Below are 20,286 nucleotides of genomic sequence, written 5' to 3' on the forward strand. Positions count from 1 at the left end.
ACCCGATGCACTGTTAATCAACTCTGGAAAATGATTTCTGACCACATGGTCGTTAAGCATAGTGACTATTTTGTCCCATCTCCTGTTAGATGCATACATCTATGTGTGAAGAGGAGCGTGCTTTGAAAAGGTTTGAAAACACAAATCCTAAAAAAGCTCAGTGATGACGGCTGGCATCCGTCACGCAGGCAACGCGACATCCAACCGTTTCCGCCTGGGCATCTTTAGCCAAGGTTGCTGCTGTGTAAGTGAACTCCTCCACTAATCCCTGTTAACATACTGGTATTAGATTAAAGGTTATGCTGACGCCGTGCCATTGAAAGTTGAAACGCTCGTCTTACGCAATCCCAACAATCTTGTCAGCTCTGATGTAACCAGAGAGGGAGATGGAATTCTAATTTCACTCAACTTTTCATTTCCTTGTGTCCCAGAGCCAGGCTTCAGAGGAATCTGCAGCAGTAACATTTTAGTTCTGCAGGTCTTGGCAGACTGAGCATCTCTGTCAGTTTGGCGTGTTTGCTTTGATGCTCTCGTATCCAACCATCTCTTTATCTCTGTGGGACCATAATTCAGTCCAGTTGTAACAGGACTCCCCCACCCCCCCTTCCTGACCCAGATCCACATCCTCAGCCATTCTTGGCATCTGCTGTTGAGGAGAAGATAGAACAGCTGGGGTAGCGCCCGCCCACAGGGGGAGAAAAAAAAAAAAAGCCCACATCACCTCCTCTATGCTTTATGCCCCGTTAAGCCCTGCTCTGGGTCTGTGTTGTGAGCAGCCAGGGTTATTAATACCCCTGTGAGTAAGTCCTACAGGAAGAGCCAGGTTAGCACGCCCATTGGTCAGTGCCTCTCATGCAGAGAGGAGCGGCGTGACCCCGAACCTAGTGGCACATACCAGCCCTCTCTGGGACTTTCAGTTTCCACAAACTGCTCTGGCTTCTTTTCATACAGGAAACAACACTAACACTCTTTGCTAAAGCTGAGAACCAATCAAGTGCGTATTTTTCACCTGGTAGATTGTTGGAAAGGTGAGGTGAAAGGTCATGGTGAAACTGGGGCAAAGGTTGTGTCTTGGGAATCCATAGTTATTCCCCCAGTGTGATTTGCTGCCACCCAGTGGATATAAACCAGAAACAAAAGTTCACATAAGGCTCTGAATGGATTTAGCCACTTGTATTTTATTGGCCTAGGTGTGGTACATGGCACAGTCACGTTCCAGTAAACACAGGAAAGACTAGAACTACATCTCTACCAGAACTTGGTGGAACAAATGTGGCATCCTTCTCACCTACAGAATGAGCTTTACACAGAACGCAGGCAGAATTACAGTGTAAATGTAAGGCTGGGTGTAAATTTCAGTTGATGCAGTAAAATTTCCATGCGACACATCTCTGACCTTCCACTATGGTGGAAATAAGATGTCAGTTTAAGAAGGTAACATCTTCAATTAGCCATCCAGGAAGATAATCAGTGCCAGTTTAAGAAAATGATTTTTTTTTTTTTTTCATAAATTTTTCTCATGACATCTTTTTGACCGATTTTCATATAACATATAATACATTTATCTCAATTTTACTTCTTAACCTCAAAATTAAATTTGATCTCAATTTAGCATTTAAAAAAATGTCATTGGAGCTTTAGACACACATGTTTTCCAGTATCCTGATGTAGTTTTTTTCTTCAGTTCAAGTCAATTTGATTTATGCTTTTTTTTTTTTTTTTAAACATCAAAACTTTTTTCTGTTGTGGCATTTTTGTAATTTCTTTCTTTTTTAAATGTACCTTTACTACTACATCCCATGTCCTGCTCTACTACATAAATGTAATTTTATTCTGTTACCAGGTGGTTGCCAAGCAACACGATGATATTGCATATCAAAATATTCACAACTATAACATCTGATGTAAATGAGATGCTACTGTTGTGAAACTGAAATGATACAATGCTTGTATAAGGTGAGATAGGTGCATAAACACAAAGTGTGTCCTTTTAGTTGGTCAGTAGGTAGTTGTGTAATGTGATTACACCATAGTATCTGATATAGGTAAGAACTTATAGGGGCCTAAGATGTACCTGTGTGCCAAGTTTGGTTGATTAACTCCTGATTGTGTAGGAGTTGGTGGACAGACAGAAACTATGTATTTTACAATAAGATACATGTTTGTCATTGCTATGAAATATTTTCTGAAATACAAATGACTTTTTCTTTTCCCACTGGCATGAGTGGACTTCCATACGTTTCTCCTGTTGCCTTCTGTAGAAATCCCCACCTGTCCGTCTTTAAAGAAACACTGAGGAAAGTCAAAGTGCATTTCTAATGAGCCGAGATGGGTCCACAGTTCTGCTGTTTTTGTGGACTGGATGCAGCTGAACAAACACACAGTGGGCCGAGTGAGAGGAGATGTGGTTGACGGTGATCAATACATAGTCACCTGAGTTAAGCAGGGGCGGGGGGGCTGACAAGTGCTGGGGTTGAGGAGCAAGTCTCTGTCCTCGTCATCGGGTTTAATGCTGGTCTATTTAGCAGCTCCACTGCCTTTTTCCCCCCATTAGCTTCTTTATGTTGTTCGGATTTGAGCGTAGCGTGTTTTAGACCTGCAGAGGTAAAGAAAGAAAAAAGTGCTTAGTTATTGAGTGAGACACCAGGGTGTGTGTAACACTGTAAATGTACCTGGGTGTCTTTTCTGAACTCTGTCTGACTTGAGAGGAGCTCCTAAATTGCACTTCAAGTCTGGAGTAGATCCCCCCTGCAGGCTGTAACACACACACACACACACACACACACACACACACACACACACACACACACACACACACACACACACACAGAGAGAGAGAGTGAGAGAGTCCGGGAGAAAAACAATCCAACATGAGGCAGCTGCACAAACAAGGACAGCAGGTCTGACAGCTCAGCACCAATCTTGACCACATGATGTGAAGAAAGACAATAAATCCTGGTCAAAGTCACATTTCCTGCACCCTGACAATCAATCTCATTTTAGGTGTACAGTAAATAAACAGCCACCTCTTTAGTATCCTTGGATTTACTCTGTTCCTGGTCTCCAAACCTCATCTTTGTCAGGTAGCCAATGATCTCCACCATGCGGCGCTGGTCTGGTTAACATGCAAAGAAAGTGGTTAATGCAAGACTGAAAGAACGTAGTCTGACTCAGTGGCTTAAAATAGAAAAGCATCAATGAGTCCTCCTTTACCTTCCTCTCGCTGAGCGTCCTGGTTGTAGCGCATAGAGCGAGAGCTGTCCCACTTACTCTTCTGGACGCTTACTCTACAACACACACAAACACCCACAGAGCGAGCACCAGTTAACTTCAAACAGCAAACACGAGAAATTGATTGAAAAAAACGTATAATCTATGTTATTGATCCAGCTTTACAGCAGAGAAATTCGTTCAGATTATGTTGTTATATCAGGTTGGTGCCGTACACTTTCGGCCCTACCTGGAACAAACAGGCACTGAAAAGGAGCAGCTTCCCCTTAACCACAGAGTATTTCCCAGGGTGAGTACCCAGCTTAAGGGGACTATCTCCAGTTAAGAGTGAGAAAAGGCAGCCAAGGACAATGTCCTGACCTGATTCTCCACACCTTACCTGGAACTCCTAAGTCAAAATAACTTGTGCCTGTGACGACAACCAATCAGGACACAGAGCGCCTTCCCACATGCAGTGAACATGGCGCAAACGCAGACTGAAGGAGAAACATTTCAAAACCAAACACCGCAACACACCTCTGACCAGTTGCTGTTGACATTCTTGCTACCAGAAGTCAGATCCTGCTAACTTCCACATAAAGATGGCAAAATGATTACTGACTGGGACTAATGTGTCTCAGAACAGTCACTATATCAACTTAAAATTAAACTTTATTTATATAGTACCACATCCCAACAACAGTGGCCTCAGGACACTTTATACTGTAAGGCATAGTTCCTACAATAATACAGAGAAAACTCCAACAATCAAATGACCCCCTTCAAGTAAGCACCTGGTGACAGTGGGAAGAAAGAAATTCACTTTTAACAGGAAGAAACCTCCGGCAGAACCAGGCTCAGGGAGGGGCGGGGCCATCTGCCACCACCGGCTGGGCATGAGGCAGGAGAAAAGAAACTAACTAAGAATTAAATGCAGAGGGGTGTATAAACACAGAGAGTGCAAAGAGGCGAGTAGAGTAGAAACAGTGCATCATGGGAAACCCCAAGAGCCTAAGCCTATTGCAGGGTAACTAAGGTAGGATTCTGGGTCACTTGATCCAGCCCTGACCATAAGCCTTATCAAAAAAGAAAGTTCTAATGTTAAAACCAGACTGGTTGGGCTGAAGGTCGGAGGTGGGTTTTGTGTAGCTATTTCCCTCACTGCCGGATTTCAAAAATGTCAGTTTTGATTTTTGTGAAGGAGTCTGAAGCCACTGACTGACCAATCGGTGGCATGCAGTCTGTTGATGTCTGTTTTCAAATTGATTTGGATCACTTGGAAACTCGGCTGAGAAACTACAAAAACATTACCTGGTACCAAGTACTACCACTAGAGCAGGGCGATATGACCAAAAATATTTATCACGATATATATTTGAAAATTTGCGATAACGATATAACTGATGATATAATTGACACTAGACAAATTACTTTACAACTCCACAACTTTATTAGTGCAAAAAAAAAAATCAATGTATTTTCACTTAAACAAGCAGCTGTTTTTTATGTGCATTAAAGTTATATAAAAATGTAACAGTGCAAATTTCTTGCTGACAGTTTAACCAAAAAGGCATTTCCAGTGGAAACTGGGCGACATATCCTCAGCATAACCATGTATAATATCCACAAAACTTAAAAGAGGTTATACACACACAATACAGTAATATTATGTTGAAGCACAGTACGTATCACTCCGCGAGGCTCCTGCCTACGATAGCCGTAATGCTCCGACAATCCATCAAGCGGTGCGGCTTCGTAGCTTAGCAAAGTCATACTAAAACATTTGACAGATTTTCGAGCGCCGTGTACATAAAATCGTTTCAAGGTCAGTAAACACAACCAGAATTCAAACATAAGGCACACGGGATTATAAGGGGCACTGTCGATTTTCACAAAAGTCAAAGGATTGATTTTAAGCGTGCCGTATTTTCCAAAAAAAACACGGTAATAACGACGGCCCGCTAGCACGCTCTACCAAAAATAGTGCTTTGTTGTGTATCTGACGGACGAAAGCTAAACCAGTTCCACACTGAAGTTGCAGCATTTTTACAAACCAATTCTGGTTCATCCGTTTCATTCAACGATCCGCTTTCGCCCTCATTCTCCGTCGCCGCCGCCATGCTTTTTCCAACATGTGCGTATGAAAACAAAGGCCCTGCGCATGTGCGTTTTACCCAAATTCTATCGCGATATTTCATTTTCTTATCGTTGCCCAACATTATACCAGTATTACTGTGAACGGTATGATATGGCCTTAACTACCACCTAATGGAAAACCCTAAAAGCTGAGCTCAGCGGATCCACTGGTTTCTACCCAGGACTGGTTTACCTGTCGTAACTGTTTACCATCACCAGAGGGCACCAGCTGGTCTATGGGCTACTATCGTTCTCTGTGGCTCTTCTGCCACAGACAAGATCCGAGTCATGCTAGACAAAGAAATTTTTAATTGAAGTGAAGTCTGGATAGCTTGAATACCCATAATGCTTTATTCCTTCTAGCCAAATATGCAAACAAACACAGATGTGGCAACATGAATTCTGTTTCAGTCGGAGCCACGCCCAGTTTTAAAACACCAAGACTGTAAAGGCAATGACACACCCCTCACAACAGGACTTCAACAACAAGTTACTGAGAACATGGTGGCTTCATCCATCTTTTCTATACAGTCTATGAATGTGATTAATACAAAGTGCTGAACCCTTATATTAGCTCCAGCTACATTTTAAAGAATTAAACTTCAATGCACAGCTACTGCTTAGCAAATTTGTAAGTAGGATAAACGTGTAGATCTACTCACGTGAAAGGTGTGTTGTCCCTGGTCTGTGACTGAGGGAGGAAAAAAAGCACACTCTGAAGACAAAATAATGAATGTTGTAAAACTGAAGTAAAAAAGATAAGCAACAATTATGAAAGAATATCTAAAAGGAAGTGTAAGTCAGTGTGTGAGATCTTTTTATGGACACACAATAAGATATTGTGGAGTATCAATAATAAATCCAGCTTTTTCCTGTAGGATGTCCACTAATATCAGATATGCACCAAAATGCTACAAAGTCAGTTCTGTATCCATATTTAGGGCATTTCAGTTATTTATAAGACCCAGCTAAAAACAATTCATCCTGTTGTAGGTTACAGATAAGATGTGTCAGATATTTGGGTTGAACTCTGCCGTGTTTGACTCCACTAAGGAGCCGCAGTGAAATATTCATGAAACTGCTGACTCACTTTCTCAGATTTTTCTTTGCGTTGGAAGTTTGGCGAGGACAGCTGTTTTTTCAGAGGTCTGTGAGCCTTTTTGGCCTTCTTAGCAGCTGGAAAACAGAAAAACAGGATGAGATGTAGTGAAGGACTGCAGCGCCATCTGCAGGCTGAAAAGAGAAATGCCTTCAGTTTCCATTCTTAAGCTGTGAGGACTGACAATGAAATGTTAAAAATAGATGAGGTGGTGGAGATGAGGGTGGAACAGCGGTGATGTGCTATGAATAGATCGTGTTTCGTCAAGTGTCCTCATTTTGCTTTAATCACTTAAAGAGGCGCTCGGTGACGAGAGGATTACAGGACTGTCGGGTTAAAGGAAATGAGTAAGCATAACATTATGCGATCATTAGTCAGAGCACATGGTAACATGAAGCCATCACGTGATTAAAACCAGTCAGTGATGAAAATAGGATAACTTTGGGATTTTCAGCTCTCACACTGCCAACATCAAAAGCTACTTCTGATAAGCTGCCAGTTCAGCCCAGTATGTAACAGCCATGTATGTAAAGTTTCAGCATCTTGTGTTCTAAGCTGGCAGTCAAACCTGTTTTGAAGACGAATAGGTGTGCCACTTTTTTCTGTCCAGCGATTCGTATTAAAAACTTAACGTCTGAATTGCTCCTCCCATTTCTAAGTTCTAACAATATCTCTTCTTAAGCTCTTAATTAAGACCAGAGTAAACTAAATGGATGAATGGACACTAGAAACAATGCTCAGAGAGTAAAATATCTCTTATTTTATGATGAGCCTCATCTATTTGAACGACGCAGTGTCTGTTTTGTAAATCATCAGCCTTTTACATCTGAGAGGAAACAGTCAGCTTGAGGCTTCAGAAAGAGTCATCCCTACAGCTGCAACACCCAATACCAGTATACCTGGGACTTCTGATCCTCTCAGAAGTACTACCTGATGCAGCTAGTTTTGGGTACTATGATCACCAAGCATTTAAAAAATCTATTAGAGGATAATAAAGTGTTTTCACTAACTTGGCCAAAAAGAAAAACATATTTTAGCATATAAATTAGCACTCTCTTCTAAACAAGTCCTTCAACATGCTGATGTTAAAAATATAATAAAAGGCATCTATCAAATTGCTAAAAGTACTAATTACAGTGTATTTTAATTGTTTCTAGTACTTTAATTCTAGCAGTGTTTTGTTTACGTAAAAGACAAAATATGTAAAACAATTAATAATGAACGATGTTTAAACACTTTACGAAAGAGAAAAAAAATATCCAGCTGTAACTATAGCATGGATCAGCTCAGTAGTTGAGATCACAGCTCACTGCGAGGAAAGTCTTTATGCTGGTACACAAATGAGCCTCGAAACTGCAACTAAACTGTCACTGCGAGGCAGAGCTGTGGTGGTAATAAGGACAATGTCAAGCACAATGAAACCTCTGCACAAGCATTTTCCTGACAGGAACAGATCCATTATTACTATTAATATAAGATTATTTCATGTATCACAGATTATCATCACATATTGTTACTTCCTACATCCACCTATGAAAGTACTAAAGAAGAAGCTGAAGGCTCCAAGATAAGCTCTTTGTCTATAGAAAGGATGTAGCCCTGAATTTATGAGACAGGTAAAGATACCAAAATACAAAAAAAAATTTTTTTTAAAAGCTACATGAAAATGTAAATGTAACACATGTATAAAATATATAGAATTAAAAAAAACATAAGAATACAATAAAAAAGTTAATAAACATAAAGATCTATAAAAATATGTACAAAAAACAAAATATGTACTGAACTCCTGCTTTAAACATGTTTCCCAATGAAGGTAAATCAGATGTTGTCCTGACTGTGTGACTAAATTTTGTGCTGAAAGCATCAAAATCAGATTTTACTTCATACACCTTTTTCAGGGTGACATTCAAGCAATTTGTAAGCACTATCAATCTCCATCTTCAAGCTTTTCCAGCACATTACCAAAAAAGGATGACTATTTCACTTCGCATCACCTCAGTCAGATCATGAGAAAGGCCAAATTAATAAGTCTTCTCATCAGATATTTATGCTTCTTTCTTACGTGACACAAAAGAATAGGAGACAGATGTTTGCTTGTCTTTTTTCATTCATTCAAAACTAACTGTAAGATGCTTAACTACATTGCAGTCTGTGTTGCTGAAGTCCTAAATTATCACCTTTAAAGTGTTTGTGCTAATAACATCATGTACAGTAAGACAGGCACATAGAACAGCACTGACTGGGAGAGGCTTTGAACAGATGACATACTCGGTTCAATTCAACATATAAGACTTGAAGAATGCACAAGCATCTTTCAAAAACCTATTAAATCTAACATCTGTGATATTATTATATACAATTATAATGTATTGTTAATCTCCCTTAAACAAACAGGCAGCCTTAAGGTATGAAATATTCATTTGTCTACTGTTTCAGTGGCTGATAGTGTCCCACAGGCCTTAATGTGAGTTTGAGGCAATTATGTTTAAGTTGTTTAACGATAAACAGATTTTGAATGAAAGCGAGGGAACTTCGGTAGCACAAAAAAGTCTATATTCTTTGTGTCCATATGGATCAGCCATATTACCATTATTTCCACCTAAGGTTGCCAAAAGCACCAAGTTAATACTTGAAAAAACTGCAGCAATACACAAAAATATAATCAATATTCTATTTATTCGGTGACAACGCCGCTTTTAGCCTTCAATCAGAAAGCATTAAGTTGGCTAGTTAAGCATCGGGCTAACATTTAAAGCGTTCACTTTGGGGAAGTAACTCGCAATACTGCTACTGCTGTGTAGTCTTGGTTAAATTCACAGCATATTACATAAATTACCCTGCAATAACTAACTGTTATAATAGCGGCACCGTATTGCATCACACTGAGTACATTTCAATCATTTATCCCGGAGTTTATGGAGTGCCAGGACTGCCATAATGCATTAATTAAATACACCATTAAATAATTAATTAAATGTGGCAATAATTAATTAAAATTGGAATTAATTAATTAAATAAATAGTTATGACACATGTAATTAATTAATTATTGACACATTTAATTAATTATTGACACATTTAATTAATTAATTATTGACACATTTAATTAATTATTGACACATTTAATTAATTATTTAATGATATATTTATTTATTTCATTTTGGCAGTCCTGGCGCCTGGCTCTCATCATGAAATAATTTTATCTGTCAGCCTCACCCATCAAACTCAGAGGGCGGGGTTAACGCTGCCCATGCAGCTTCTCTAACATTTGATTGGTTGCCGTGCAAAGTAAGTCAAAACAGGTCGATCCTAGATAATCGATTGCTTGTGTAGACTTGGGGCAGCCAGGTATCCCAGAATGCAGATCAAATCACAGGCAGCAATGGTGGTGGTGTAGTTTTAAAATACCCCGTTTTTCTGTCACCAGCTACACTTTTAACAGTGTTTTAGCCGCGAATGTCGCGACGTATGTCTGGTCAGGTTGTCAACATAGAACATGTTTGCAAAAGTGCTCAGATGTTTTCAGAGATTTCACTAGCTCTGCTAACAATTAGCATGCAGAGTGCACCCAGGGGGTTACGTTAACCGGTTTGTTTACATATTCCACTCTCCGTGTTCCACATGTTGCATTCGCAGATTCTCATTTTCACCGAACGATCGTCTCTTTCCGCCTGGTCTTGTGTCTCTGTGCTTCTGTAACATAAAGAACGAGCTGACATTTTTCTCACGAAACCAGCGATCAGCTCAACAGACCCTCAGTTTACCTGCATGCATCCTCCTCCTCATCTGTCAGCTGTTTAACACCTGCTGCTAATTCAAGAAACACGCCTACGTTACCTGGTGATAGTCACAGTTTAACCGGGCAGCCGGTGCTCGATATAAAGCAATGTCAGCGCATTTTTCTGCACAAGATAAGTAAATATAGTGTTTTCCCCGAGCGCAGAGCTGCTGGAGCTTGTTTCCTTACAGAGCACTTTATAGGCGAAGCAGCTTCATCAGCGGCTGATGTCCAATCACCGGCACACAGCTTTGAAACCTCAGCTGAGTTTTAGCTCTCAGTGGTTAAACGCTGGACTTCATTCACTCAGGTTCTGTCTGTCGGGTCACGTTTACTTCGCTGTTTTATTTACAACTGAGCAAATCGGTTTGGCTGAGGTTAAAGTTACGTTTCATAACTGCATAGTTTCACAGACGTTTAATGGTTCACTGGCACATGTGTTAGACTGAACTATCATCTAAATATCATCTGTTTTTTAATAGTTATTCAACTGTATTCTAAGCACCAGCTGTCTGTTAGAATGTGATTTTTTTTTCTCTCTGTTGGCAGAGGTATAAAAATGCGCAGGAAAATCTGACGTGCACGGCAAACTTCACCGACGATATTTAGGGAGGAATAAACACACATCAAACATAAATGAACCATTTGCCTGTCTCCATAATTGAGAGCATTTTCTCTTCTTATGTCAACACTCTCTCTTATTTTTTTATTTTTTTTTATTTTTTTGCTTTTTCGGTCATGTTATGTTTACCTGTCAAAGGCTTGTTACAAACTATGAAACACATGGTGCAGACTTCTGGATGTTAGAAGAAAACTAATACTGCTCATGAAGGAGACTAAAGGCAGGAAGGTGTCCTTTAAAACTAAACATGTTAATAGGACCTCCCTATTTATATCATAGTTTATGATATAGCACATGTATTTCAGTAATAGCCTGCTGATTTCAGGTGAACAGTCGCTCACGTAGGCGTTATCTGTGAAACTCCTTAACTATAATTTATCCAAGTTAACTTCAGTTAACCATTCAGACAGTTCTTTTGCAATGAAAAACATAAACACCCATGCTGGTGTAGGTTCCTCAGTGCCAGCTGTTAACATTATAGCTGCTTATGCAGTAACCATGGTAACCACGGACTGAGCGGCTGGATCGACGGAGGTCAGACAACAATTTTACATGTATGATCTTAAAACAGGACACAGCCACTATACGTGCTGGCCTCATATCAAATGTGAAGGCAGACTGAGTCTATGTTTGACGTTTTTTATATCTAATCTTCCTTTTCAAACATTTAAACAGCAGCGAGTCTGCAGCTGAGGGAATACAAACTCAAATTGTCGGAACAGGTTTGCTCGTTTCTTGGATTCATTTGGTGATTTATTAAATGTATAACTGTTATTCTAATCTGCTGCTGAGTCTCTTACACTTTTCTTTATGCTGTATATTTTCACGTCTCTGGAATAGTTGGAAGTTAGATAGTCAGCTGGGAAACTTTGTGTTAACTCATGGAGCTGAGGATATCGTGGATATCGTGGATATGCTGACCTCGCTCCGTGGTGTACAGGGCCGTTTACCCTCATGATTAATATTCACTATAAAAATATTAGCCGAACATCATGAAGTCTGTATGTGTTTCATAGTGTCGAACAACCTTTGTACAGTTAAAGCCAGCAGTTACTACATGACGGAAACACCAACGTTATCTCTTTTATGCGTCTATACACAGGTCACGCTGATTACTGAACAAAAACCCAAAGATCAGATGTTAAACAGATTTATTTGCTCTCTCTCCTCCTTAAACATGTTTTTAATGTTAGTTATAATTCAGAATTGGCGACTGAAACACGTAGGACACATAAGAACATCAGGAAATAAAACACCGATAAATATAACCTCAGTAAAAGAAGTCAGCGGGGGTTACTACAGCTGTGTACCGGGGCCTGCGCTTTGTCAGTGGGATTGCTTTCGAGGCGAGCGGGTCTATCCCACGCTTTGCCGTGAGACTGGGCAGACATCTCCGAAATCATCGAAGCACTTTTGCAAAGAGGCTGTATCTTGACAAACCGACCAGACACATGAAGATTAAACCACTACATTCTCGGCTAAAAAAATATTAAAACGGTATTTGGTGACACACAAACAGGGTTTTTCAAAGTTCAGTTTCTGTTAGCTTCCACATGCCGGTTGTTGTGTGCTAGAAACAATGGCCACCAGGCCAAAGGCAATGTTTTGAACTCGATCAGCGTGAACCCCGCCCCCTGAGTTTGATGGGTGAGGCTGACAGATAAAATTATTTCATGATGAGAGTTAGGCGTTAGGACTGCCAAAATGAAATAAATAAATATATCATTAAATAATTAATTAAATGTGTCAATAATTAATTAAATGTGTCAATAATTTATTAAAATGTGAAATACATAAATAATTTATTAAATGTGTCAATAATTAATTAATTAAATGTGTCAATAATTAATTAAAATGTGAAATACATAAATAATTAATTAAATGTGTCAATAATTAATTAATTAAATGTGTCAATAATTAATTAAAATGTGAAATACATAAATAATTAATTAAATGTGTCAATAATTAATTAATTACATGCGTCATAACTATTTTTTTAATTAATTAATTCCAATTTTAATTAATTATTGCCACATTTAATTAATTATTTAATGGTGTATTTAATTAATGCATTATGGCAGTCCTGGCACTCCATAGGAGTTTGCTAGCTAGCAAAATAATAAAAACAATTTCAAAATTAGCATGTGTAACGTACACACTCGAGAACATTATTTACTAGCACTTACGCAAACTCCCCCATTGTGAAAACGTACAAATCCATCTTGCAGACTCCTTGAATTTTTCGTTTTCCAGCAAACATTAAAACGGCAACACCGGACACGTTAGTGCACTCACCCCCCGACTGTTCGGGGAGGGAGGGGGTCACACATTGAAACAGACTAACGTGCAGAGCTACAAGGCAGCCCAGGCAGAGAAATGTTGGTTTTAGACTTCTGTATCTGATAAGAAAACTATTCAAAATCAGATAGTGATTTATGGTGAATGAAATACGGTTACAGTTTCACGAAGTTTTAAGCACCAAATCCAAGATTCTTCATTACTTTATACAGAAAAGCTGGACATGGTATGCAGAAAAAACAACAACAACAACAAAACAAATACAAATAAACGAAAAAAAAGTTTTGTAACTGTCAGTTTTTTTTAAAATTCTTAGTGTGAACAACATTACACAAACACCACGTGTGTGCGCATGCGCGCACATATTAGAACGCTTTGATTCCTTGTGACGTGGCAACTTTGCTTTGATCCTTTCTGACGTGGCAACTTTGCTTTGATCCCAAAACACATAAATAGGAGCGCTCACCTATTATTTCATTTTTAACCTTAATTTATATTTTATTCCTTCCTAGTTAAATTTACCCTTTTTAATTTTTCATATTTATTTCCTATCTTATTCATAGCTTTTCCTTTTTTTTGTTTTCTTTAGGTCACGAGCAGTTGTCCAAGCATTTCACTACATATCGTACTGTGTATGACTGTGTACGTGACAAATAAAATTTGAATTTGAATTTGAATTTAAATTTGTACTTTATCGCTTAACGGACATTGACCTGACAGCAACGAAAACCCTTTCGAGAAGTTTTGAGAGCATTTTATGACAGAAACAAAAACAAGTTCAGTTTTGTTTCTCACCAATTCACAAAACAAGCAGACACGTTACACCATGTCAGCCAACCCATCCTTTGGCTCAGATGAGCTTGAAATAAGTCGTGGATCAGAAAAATTCAACTGCAGTTTCCAAAACTCGGTTGAATTTCCACAAAAAGAACACATCAACACCTCAGCAAACCCATCTTCCAATGAAGAGGATGTTGAAATATCATCTTCCTCTGAAGATGATGTTGAAATATCATCTTCCGCTGAAGATGATTCTGAAATATCATCTTCCTCTGAAGGTGATCTTGAAATACCTGAAGGGACCATTTTGGGAGATCACCACGTGGTAGAGGCTTTCCTTGGGGAAGGAGGCTTTGGTGTTGTGACCAAATGTCGCAATACAAAAAACAACCAAACTGTGGCTATCAAAGTCAACAAGGGCAACCCTAAAATTCAGCAACAGGCAAAACTGGAAATTTTCATCCTGGAGCAGCTGCGACGCTTGGATCCAGACAGGTGCAACATTGTTGAATGGAACGGCTATTTCCTCGATGGAAAGCGTATTTGCTTAAATTTCGAACTCCTCGACCAAAGCCTGTGGGACTACATAGGGGACCGGAAAAACCAGGGTCTCCCAATAAGAGAACTCAGTCCCATTTTGCATCAGCTCGCAAATGCTCTGTTCCACCTGGGTTCTGTGGGAATAGTGCATGCTGACCTCAAATCTGGAAACATAATGGTTGTGAATCGCCATGAGTCTCCCGTCAGAGTCAAAGTTATAGACTTTGGCCTCGCACGTCCCGCTTCTGCACTGATTCCTGGTCACCGTCTGGGGACGGTTGGTTATTGTGCACCCGAGGTTATGCTTGGCATTCCATGTGATGAAGCAATTGACATGTGGGCTCTGGGGCTGGTAGCTGTGGAGCTTGCTACAGGGGTGCCTCTCTATCCTGGGGAAGACAATTATGATGTTTTGAGATTCATAACTGAAACCCAGGGTCAGCTACCAGATCATCTCCTAGATTCTGGCTTCTACACTGATTGGTATTTCATCGAAGATAACTACAACGAACAGCGCTGGACATTTAAGACCAAAGAACAATTTCAATACGAGACAGATTATCAATCCAAGGAAACTCGATATATAAAACTTAAGTGTCTCGATGACCTTGAAAAACTAATGAAGGTTAGGCGAGGACGTGAAAATGGCCAACAATTACTTGTCGGGCTAATCAAACAGATGTTGGCCTTGGATGCAAATCAGCGCATAACACCCTCGGAGGTTCTGAAGCATCCCTTTTTTGACACTGGCCTCTCAGGGAGAGCCCCCTGCACTGACATGAATAGCACAGGGGGAGAAAACCTTGTGCTCTCTCAGCAGCCTTCAAACTGGGAAAGTCATGGATCGCAAAAATTCAACTGCAGTTTCCAAATCTCAGTTGAATTTCATCAAAAAGGACACGTCAACACCTCAGCCAACCCATCTTCCTCTGAAGATGATGTTGAAACATCATCTTCCTCTGAAGATGATGTTGAAATATCATCTTCCTCTGAAGATGATGTTGAAATATCATCTTCCTCTGAAGATGATGTTGAAATATCATCTTCAGAGGAAGATGATGTTGAAATATCATCTTCCTCTGAAGGTGATCTTGAAATACCTGAAGGGACCATTTTGGGAGATCACCATGTGGTAGAGGCTTTCCTTGGGGAAGGAGGCTTTGGTGTTGTGACCAAATGTCGCAATACAAAAAACAACCAAACTGTGGCTATCAAAGTCAACAAGGGCAACCCTAAAATTCAGCAACAGGCAAAACTGGAAATTTTCATCCTGGAGCAGCTGCGACGCTTGGATCCAGACAGGTGCAACATTGTTGAATGGAACGGCTATTTCCTCGATGGAAAGCGTATTTGCTTAAATTTCGAACTCCTCGACCAAAGCCTGTGGGACTACATAGGGGACCGGAAAAACCAGGGTCTCCCAATAAGAGAACTCAGTCCCATTTTGCATCAGCTCGCAAATGCTCTGTTCCACCTGGGTTCTGTGGGAATAGTGCATGCTGACCTCAAATCTGGAAACATAATGGTTGTGAATCGCCATGAGTTTCCCGTCAGAGTCAAAGTTATAGACTTTGGCCTCGCACGTCCCGCTTCTGCACTGATTCCTGGTCACCGTCTGGGGACGGTTGGTTATTGTGCACCCGAGGTTATGCTTGGCATTCCATGTGATGAAGCAATTGACATGTGGGCTCTGGGGCTGGTAGCTGTGGAGCTTGCTACAGGGGTGCCTCTCTATCCTGGGGAAGACAATTATGATGTTTTGAGATTCATAACTGAAACCCAGGGTCAGCTACCAGATCATCTCCTAGATTCTGGCTTCTACACTGATTGGTATTTCATCGAAGATAACTACAACGAACAGTGCTGGACATTTAAGACCAAAGAACAATTTCAATACGAGACAGATTATCAATCCAAGGAAACTCGATATATAAAACTTAAGTGTCTCGATGACCTTGAAAAACTAATGAAGGTTAGGCGAGGACCTGAAAATGGCCAAAAATTACTTGTCAGGCTAATCAAACAGATGTTGGCCTTGGATGCAAATCAGCGCATAACACCCTCAGAGGTTTTGAAGCATCCCTTTTTCAACACTGGCCTCTCTAGGAGACCATCCTGCACCAACATGAATAGCACAGGGGTATAAAAACCTTGTGCTCTCTCAGCAATCATCTGATTGTCTGGGTGTCCAAAACTCTAGGGAAGCTAGCAATTCTTGTGAACAAAAGCCCAAAGTAATAACAACAACAAAACAACCAATGAATATGGTCTTAAACTTAGGCACAATTGGGCTTAAAATCTATTCACTAATCACTCAATATTCAAAGCGGAGCAGCAGTCAACTTACCATCACATCAGTCCTTCAATCAGACCTACAACAAATGTCTTCCTTCTCTCACCCCAACCGGTCGCAGCAGATGGCCGCCCCTCCCTGAGCCTGGTTCTGCTGGAGGTTTCTTCCTTTTAAAAGGGAGTTTTTCCTCCCCACTGTCGCCAAAGTGCTTGCTCATAGGGGGTCGTATGATTGTTGGGTTCTCTGTATGTATTATTGTACCATACAATAATACCATCTACCATCTACCATACAATAATACATACAGCCTTGAAGTGACTGATGGTGTGATTTTCTGCTATATCAATAAAATTGAATTGAATTCAAGATGAATTTGGAACTAATTGGAAATAAACTGGATATTAATTAATTAATTTGAGCATCAAATAATTGTTGTTTGTAATTCTTTATAAATATAGTGCTACTCTTTTACTGTTTAAATTGCTACTGTTTAAAACTGACTCGTTTATTCATACACTCGAGCATAAAAACACACACACAGACACACACACACACATATACCAGTCAGTGCTTACATACTAGGTCTTTCCCCTACTTTTTCATGCTCACTGGTACAAATGCCTGTTACTAGAGCTAAATGCTCTCAGTGTACTCTCACAGTTATCGAACTGTACAAATGCATACAAAATAACGCTCACGTAAACATAACTGTGCACTAGTTTGCCCTTATTGCTGCAGTTTGTTTTAAATCACTTTGAATAAAGCTCAGCTTCTGTCAGTCTCTCTTTCTTACACACACACACACACACACACACACACACACACACACACACACACACACACACACACACACACTTTTAAGCGCTTTCAAGGCTCCCCTTCAGCCGTATGAAATAGAGAATGAGATCCTGCTGATGCAAAAAACACGAATAAATTCTCCACCTTGCTTCTTAGAGAGTTCCTCTTCATCCCCAACCTCGTCTTCAGTGACCTCTGACCCTGTGGTGTACTCCTCATCCTCTGACAGAAGAGACTGCTGTCTCTGAAAGGGCAAAGGTCAAGGCTTTTAGACACACACTTCTTTCTCGTCTAAAGCAACATTTGCAGGTTCCTCATTTGTAATTTTCAATCATTTTAAAAAAGTAAGCAGATATCATGAAAAAAGAGTGTCCTACCAGCTGAAGACTCCAGTTTTTCAAAAGGGAAAACTGGTTAAAGACACAAAGTAGACACAGTAAGAACACAGAAAGGCTGAGGGCAGACAGACAGAAGCACACAGAGAAATGGGAAGTGTGCGACTTACGGTGCTGCCATCTCCTCTCAGAGATCTGAGGACTGTTGGCTCCAAGAGAACGTCACAGTCCTGAACTTTTTCTGCACTGGACTGGCTCTCCTCAGCACTGACACACACACAGGAACATTTGCAATTAGTGTATCGATAACACACACAATCAAAAAGAACATTGTGAAAGAATCCTCACACACTCACCCCTCTGCCGATGGAGAGTTTGACACACACACAGCATCTCTGTGCAGCAGCAGGTCATTGAGGACTCGGGTCTGGGCTGAAGTCTCCTCGTCACAGTTCTCCTCATCGGGCACATTCACTATGTGATCCCGCATCTTACAGCCCTGCACACACACACAAACATGAGCAAACTGGATCAGGATTTCTTCTGCAGGGTAAATTTGGGTGTTTGTCAATTTTACCCACCAATGAGAGAGATGTCAAACAAACTCTGCTGCAGCCAGAATGAGACTGCTTGCACAGTGTTTAATTAACATGCACCACGTCACAGGTGCACGCAAATGAGACGAAAACTGTCTTTAGCCTGTAACCACAAAACTGTGGGGGCCAACATTGGAAACCTGAGGGATGTGGCCTTGGAAGTGTTTGCTGAGCTAATATCACATCTGTACACAGACTGAGTCTGCTTAATTTCTGTTCCATATTTAATCCTTACTCTCAGGTTATTCTCCAGATTTTGCATTAAAATTGGCTTGAAGTCCCAAGTTTTCACTGATTCTTCCAATGGTAATTTGGTAAATTGTAGAAATATTTTTATACTGTATTCTACTCTGCTGCTGAGACTCTTTCTACATTGGAAAACGCATCTACTAGCACACAGGACACACACCAAGCATTTCTGTTCAATCAATCAGACTAATTTCACTTTGATCTACCGACAAAATGAAGCAATTTCCACATTTTATTTATTAGGCTTTGGGGCAGTAACCTTTGAGCCTTTATAGGGCGCTGTAGTTTAGATCTTTATATGACTTATGACAGGGTTAATGTTTAAATGGATCCAGTTGAAAGTTTCAGAGATCTGATGTGCAACCATGTGTAGCATTCTGCTACAAAGTTCTTAATAACATTCTGGGGGAAAGTCACATGACCTGTGAACCACCACTTTTAGATCAGTCAGATGCTACCAACACCACCAAGTCCAGATTATAGAACGATATCCTGGTCATGTTGAACCAGCTGTATGCTACAGCAATGCAGCAGAAGCAGCATCAGCTCAGTGTGAAAGAGTACTGCTCCACTTCATAGTGGTTTTAATATGAACTCAGAGGCTTAAGGGGGTAAATTATTTTCCACTAACATATACTACTACAGTGGTGGATGCTCGCATTAAGCATTTCATTTTCAAATAACTATGTCAACGCATGTACGAGAAATTCCCGTGAGCCAGAAGTTCAGGCTTAAGCCTGATCTACACACTCAATTCAAGTAGTCTTTCTCCTACTCTTGCCTCTGAATGATGTCAGTGCTGTTTTTGAGGGGCAGCCACTCAGAAGAAGGTTGCCGTAAAGGACAGAGGATGGCAGAACAGCTTGTTTTAGACGAAGATGAACTAAGGAGCTGTACAAGTATACCGGTATCGGATAAATATGGATTAAGTGAGATATGCCTATAACTGACTTATGCCTATCTATATGTCCTCACATTTACTTGTCCTGTTTTATCAATAAAATGTGTGTTAAATGAACTCCAAGTGTGAAGGTGCCCTAAGAAAGTAAAGGCAGTATTAATGCATTAAGCATTACCTTGCACCTAGAATAGGTAAGTGTGTGTGTGTGTGTGTGTGTGTGTGTGCATGCACATGCATACCTTTGGTATCCCAGTGGGGTCAAAGCGGAGAACCCGCTGGTTGCAGCACGGATATATTCCTGCACCGTGCCAGCCTCTCTCTGTACCCATGCCAGGGTACAGGACGCTGTCTGGGTGGTACTTGCACTGCGTCAGCTCTGCACATACAAACACCTACACACACACACACATACAAATGATTTTTAAAAGTATATCCTGCACGCACTCTTACTCTGTTCACTTTCTCTTTATTATTCATTTTGCTCATTTGTGCAACACACACACTATAACACTCCAACCTGCTGGCATCGGAAGCAGGTGAGGTAGTTGATGGTACCCCAGATTCTCCAGTAAACCAAGACCCAGGACTTGAGCTCCTCATACAGGCCTGTGATGTATTCGTGCACATCCCAACTCTTCTGTCTGCACAC

General features: G+C 40.4%; 1 protein-coding gene across 2 annotated transcripts in view; it reads right to left on the reverse strand.

Moving 5' to 3' along the window:
- Positions 1–1,158: 1,158 nt before the first annotated feature.
- kiaa1841 (KIAA1841 ortholog) overlaps positions 1,159–20,286 on the reverse strand; it is a 29,566-nt gene continuing 10,438 nt past the window's right edge. For both annotated transcript variants that reach the window (XM_040044684.1, XM_040044685.1), the window contains 12 exons: positions 20,155–20,278; positions 19,877–20,029; positions 18,248–18,390; positions 18,062–18,158; positions 17,934–17,966; positions 17,701–17,800; positions 6,437–6,522; positions 6,009–6,037; positions 3,214–3,287; positions 3,027–3,115; positions 2,673–2,755; positions 1,159–2,596 (listed from right to left, as the gene is read on the reverse strand). In XM_040044684.1, coding sequence (XP_039900618.1) covers positions 2,560–2,596; positions 2,673–2,755; positions 3,027–3,115; positions 3,214–3,287; positions 6,009–6,037; positions 6,437–6,522; positions 17,701–17,800; positions 17,934–17,966; positions 18,062–18,158; positions 18,248–18,390; positions 19,877–20,029; positions 20,155–20,278 — 1,048 coding nt within the window. In that variant the 3' untranslated portion in view covers positions 1,159–2,559. The remainder of the gene's footprint in view (positions 2,597–2,672; positions 2,756–3,026; positions 3,116–3,213; positions 3,288–6,008; positions 6,038–6,436; positions 6,523–17,700; positions 17,801–17,933; positions 17,967–18,061; positions 18,159–18,247; positions 18,391–19,876; positions 20,030–20,154; positions 20,279–20,286) is intronic.

Source organism: Simochromis diagramma, unplaced genomic scaffold (genome assembly GCF_900408965.1).
Source record: "Simochromis diagramma unplaced genomic scaffold, fSimDia1.1 OVJJ01000486.1, whole genome shotgun sequence".
In the NCBI taxonomy this organism is placed as follows: domain Eukaryota; kingdom Metazoa; phylum Chordata; class Actinopteri; order Cichliformes; family Cichlidae; genus Simochromis; species Simochromis diagramma.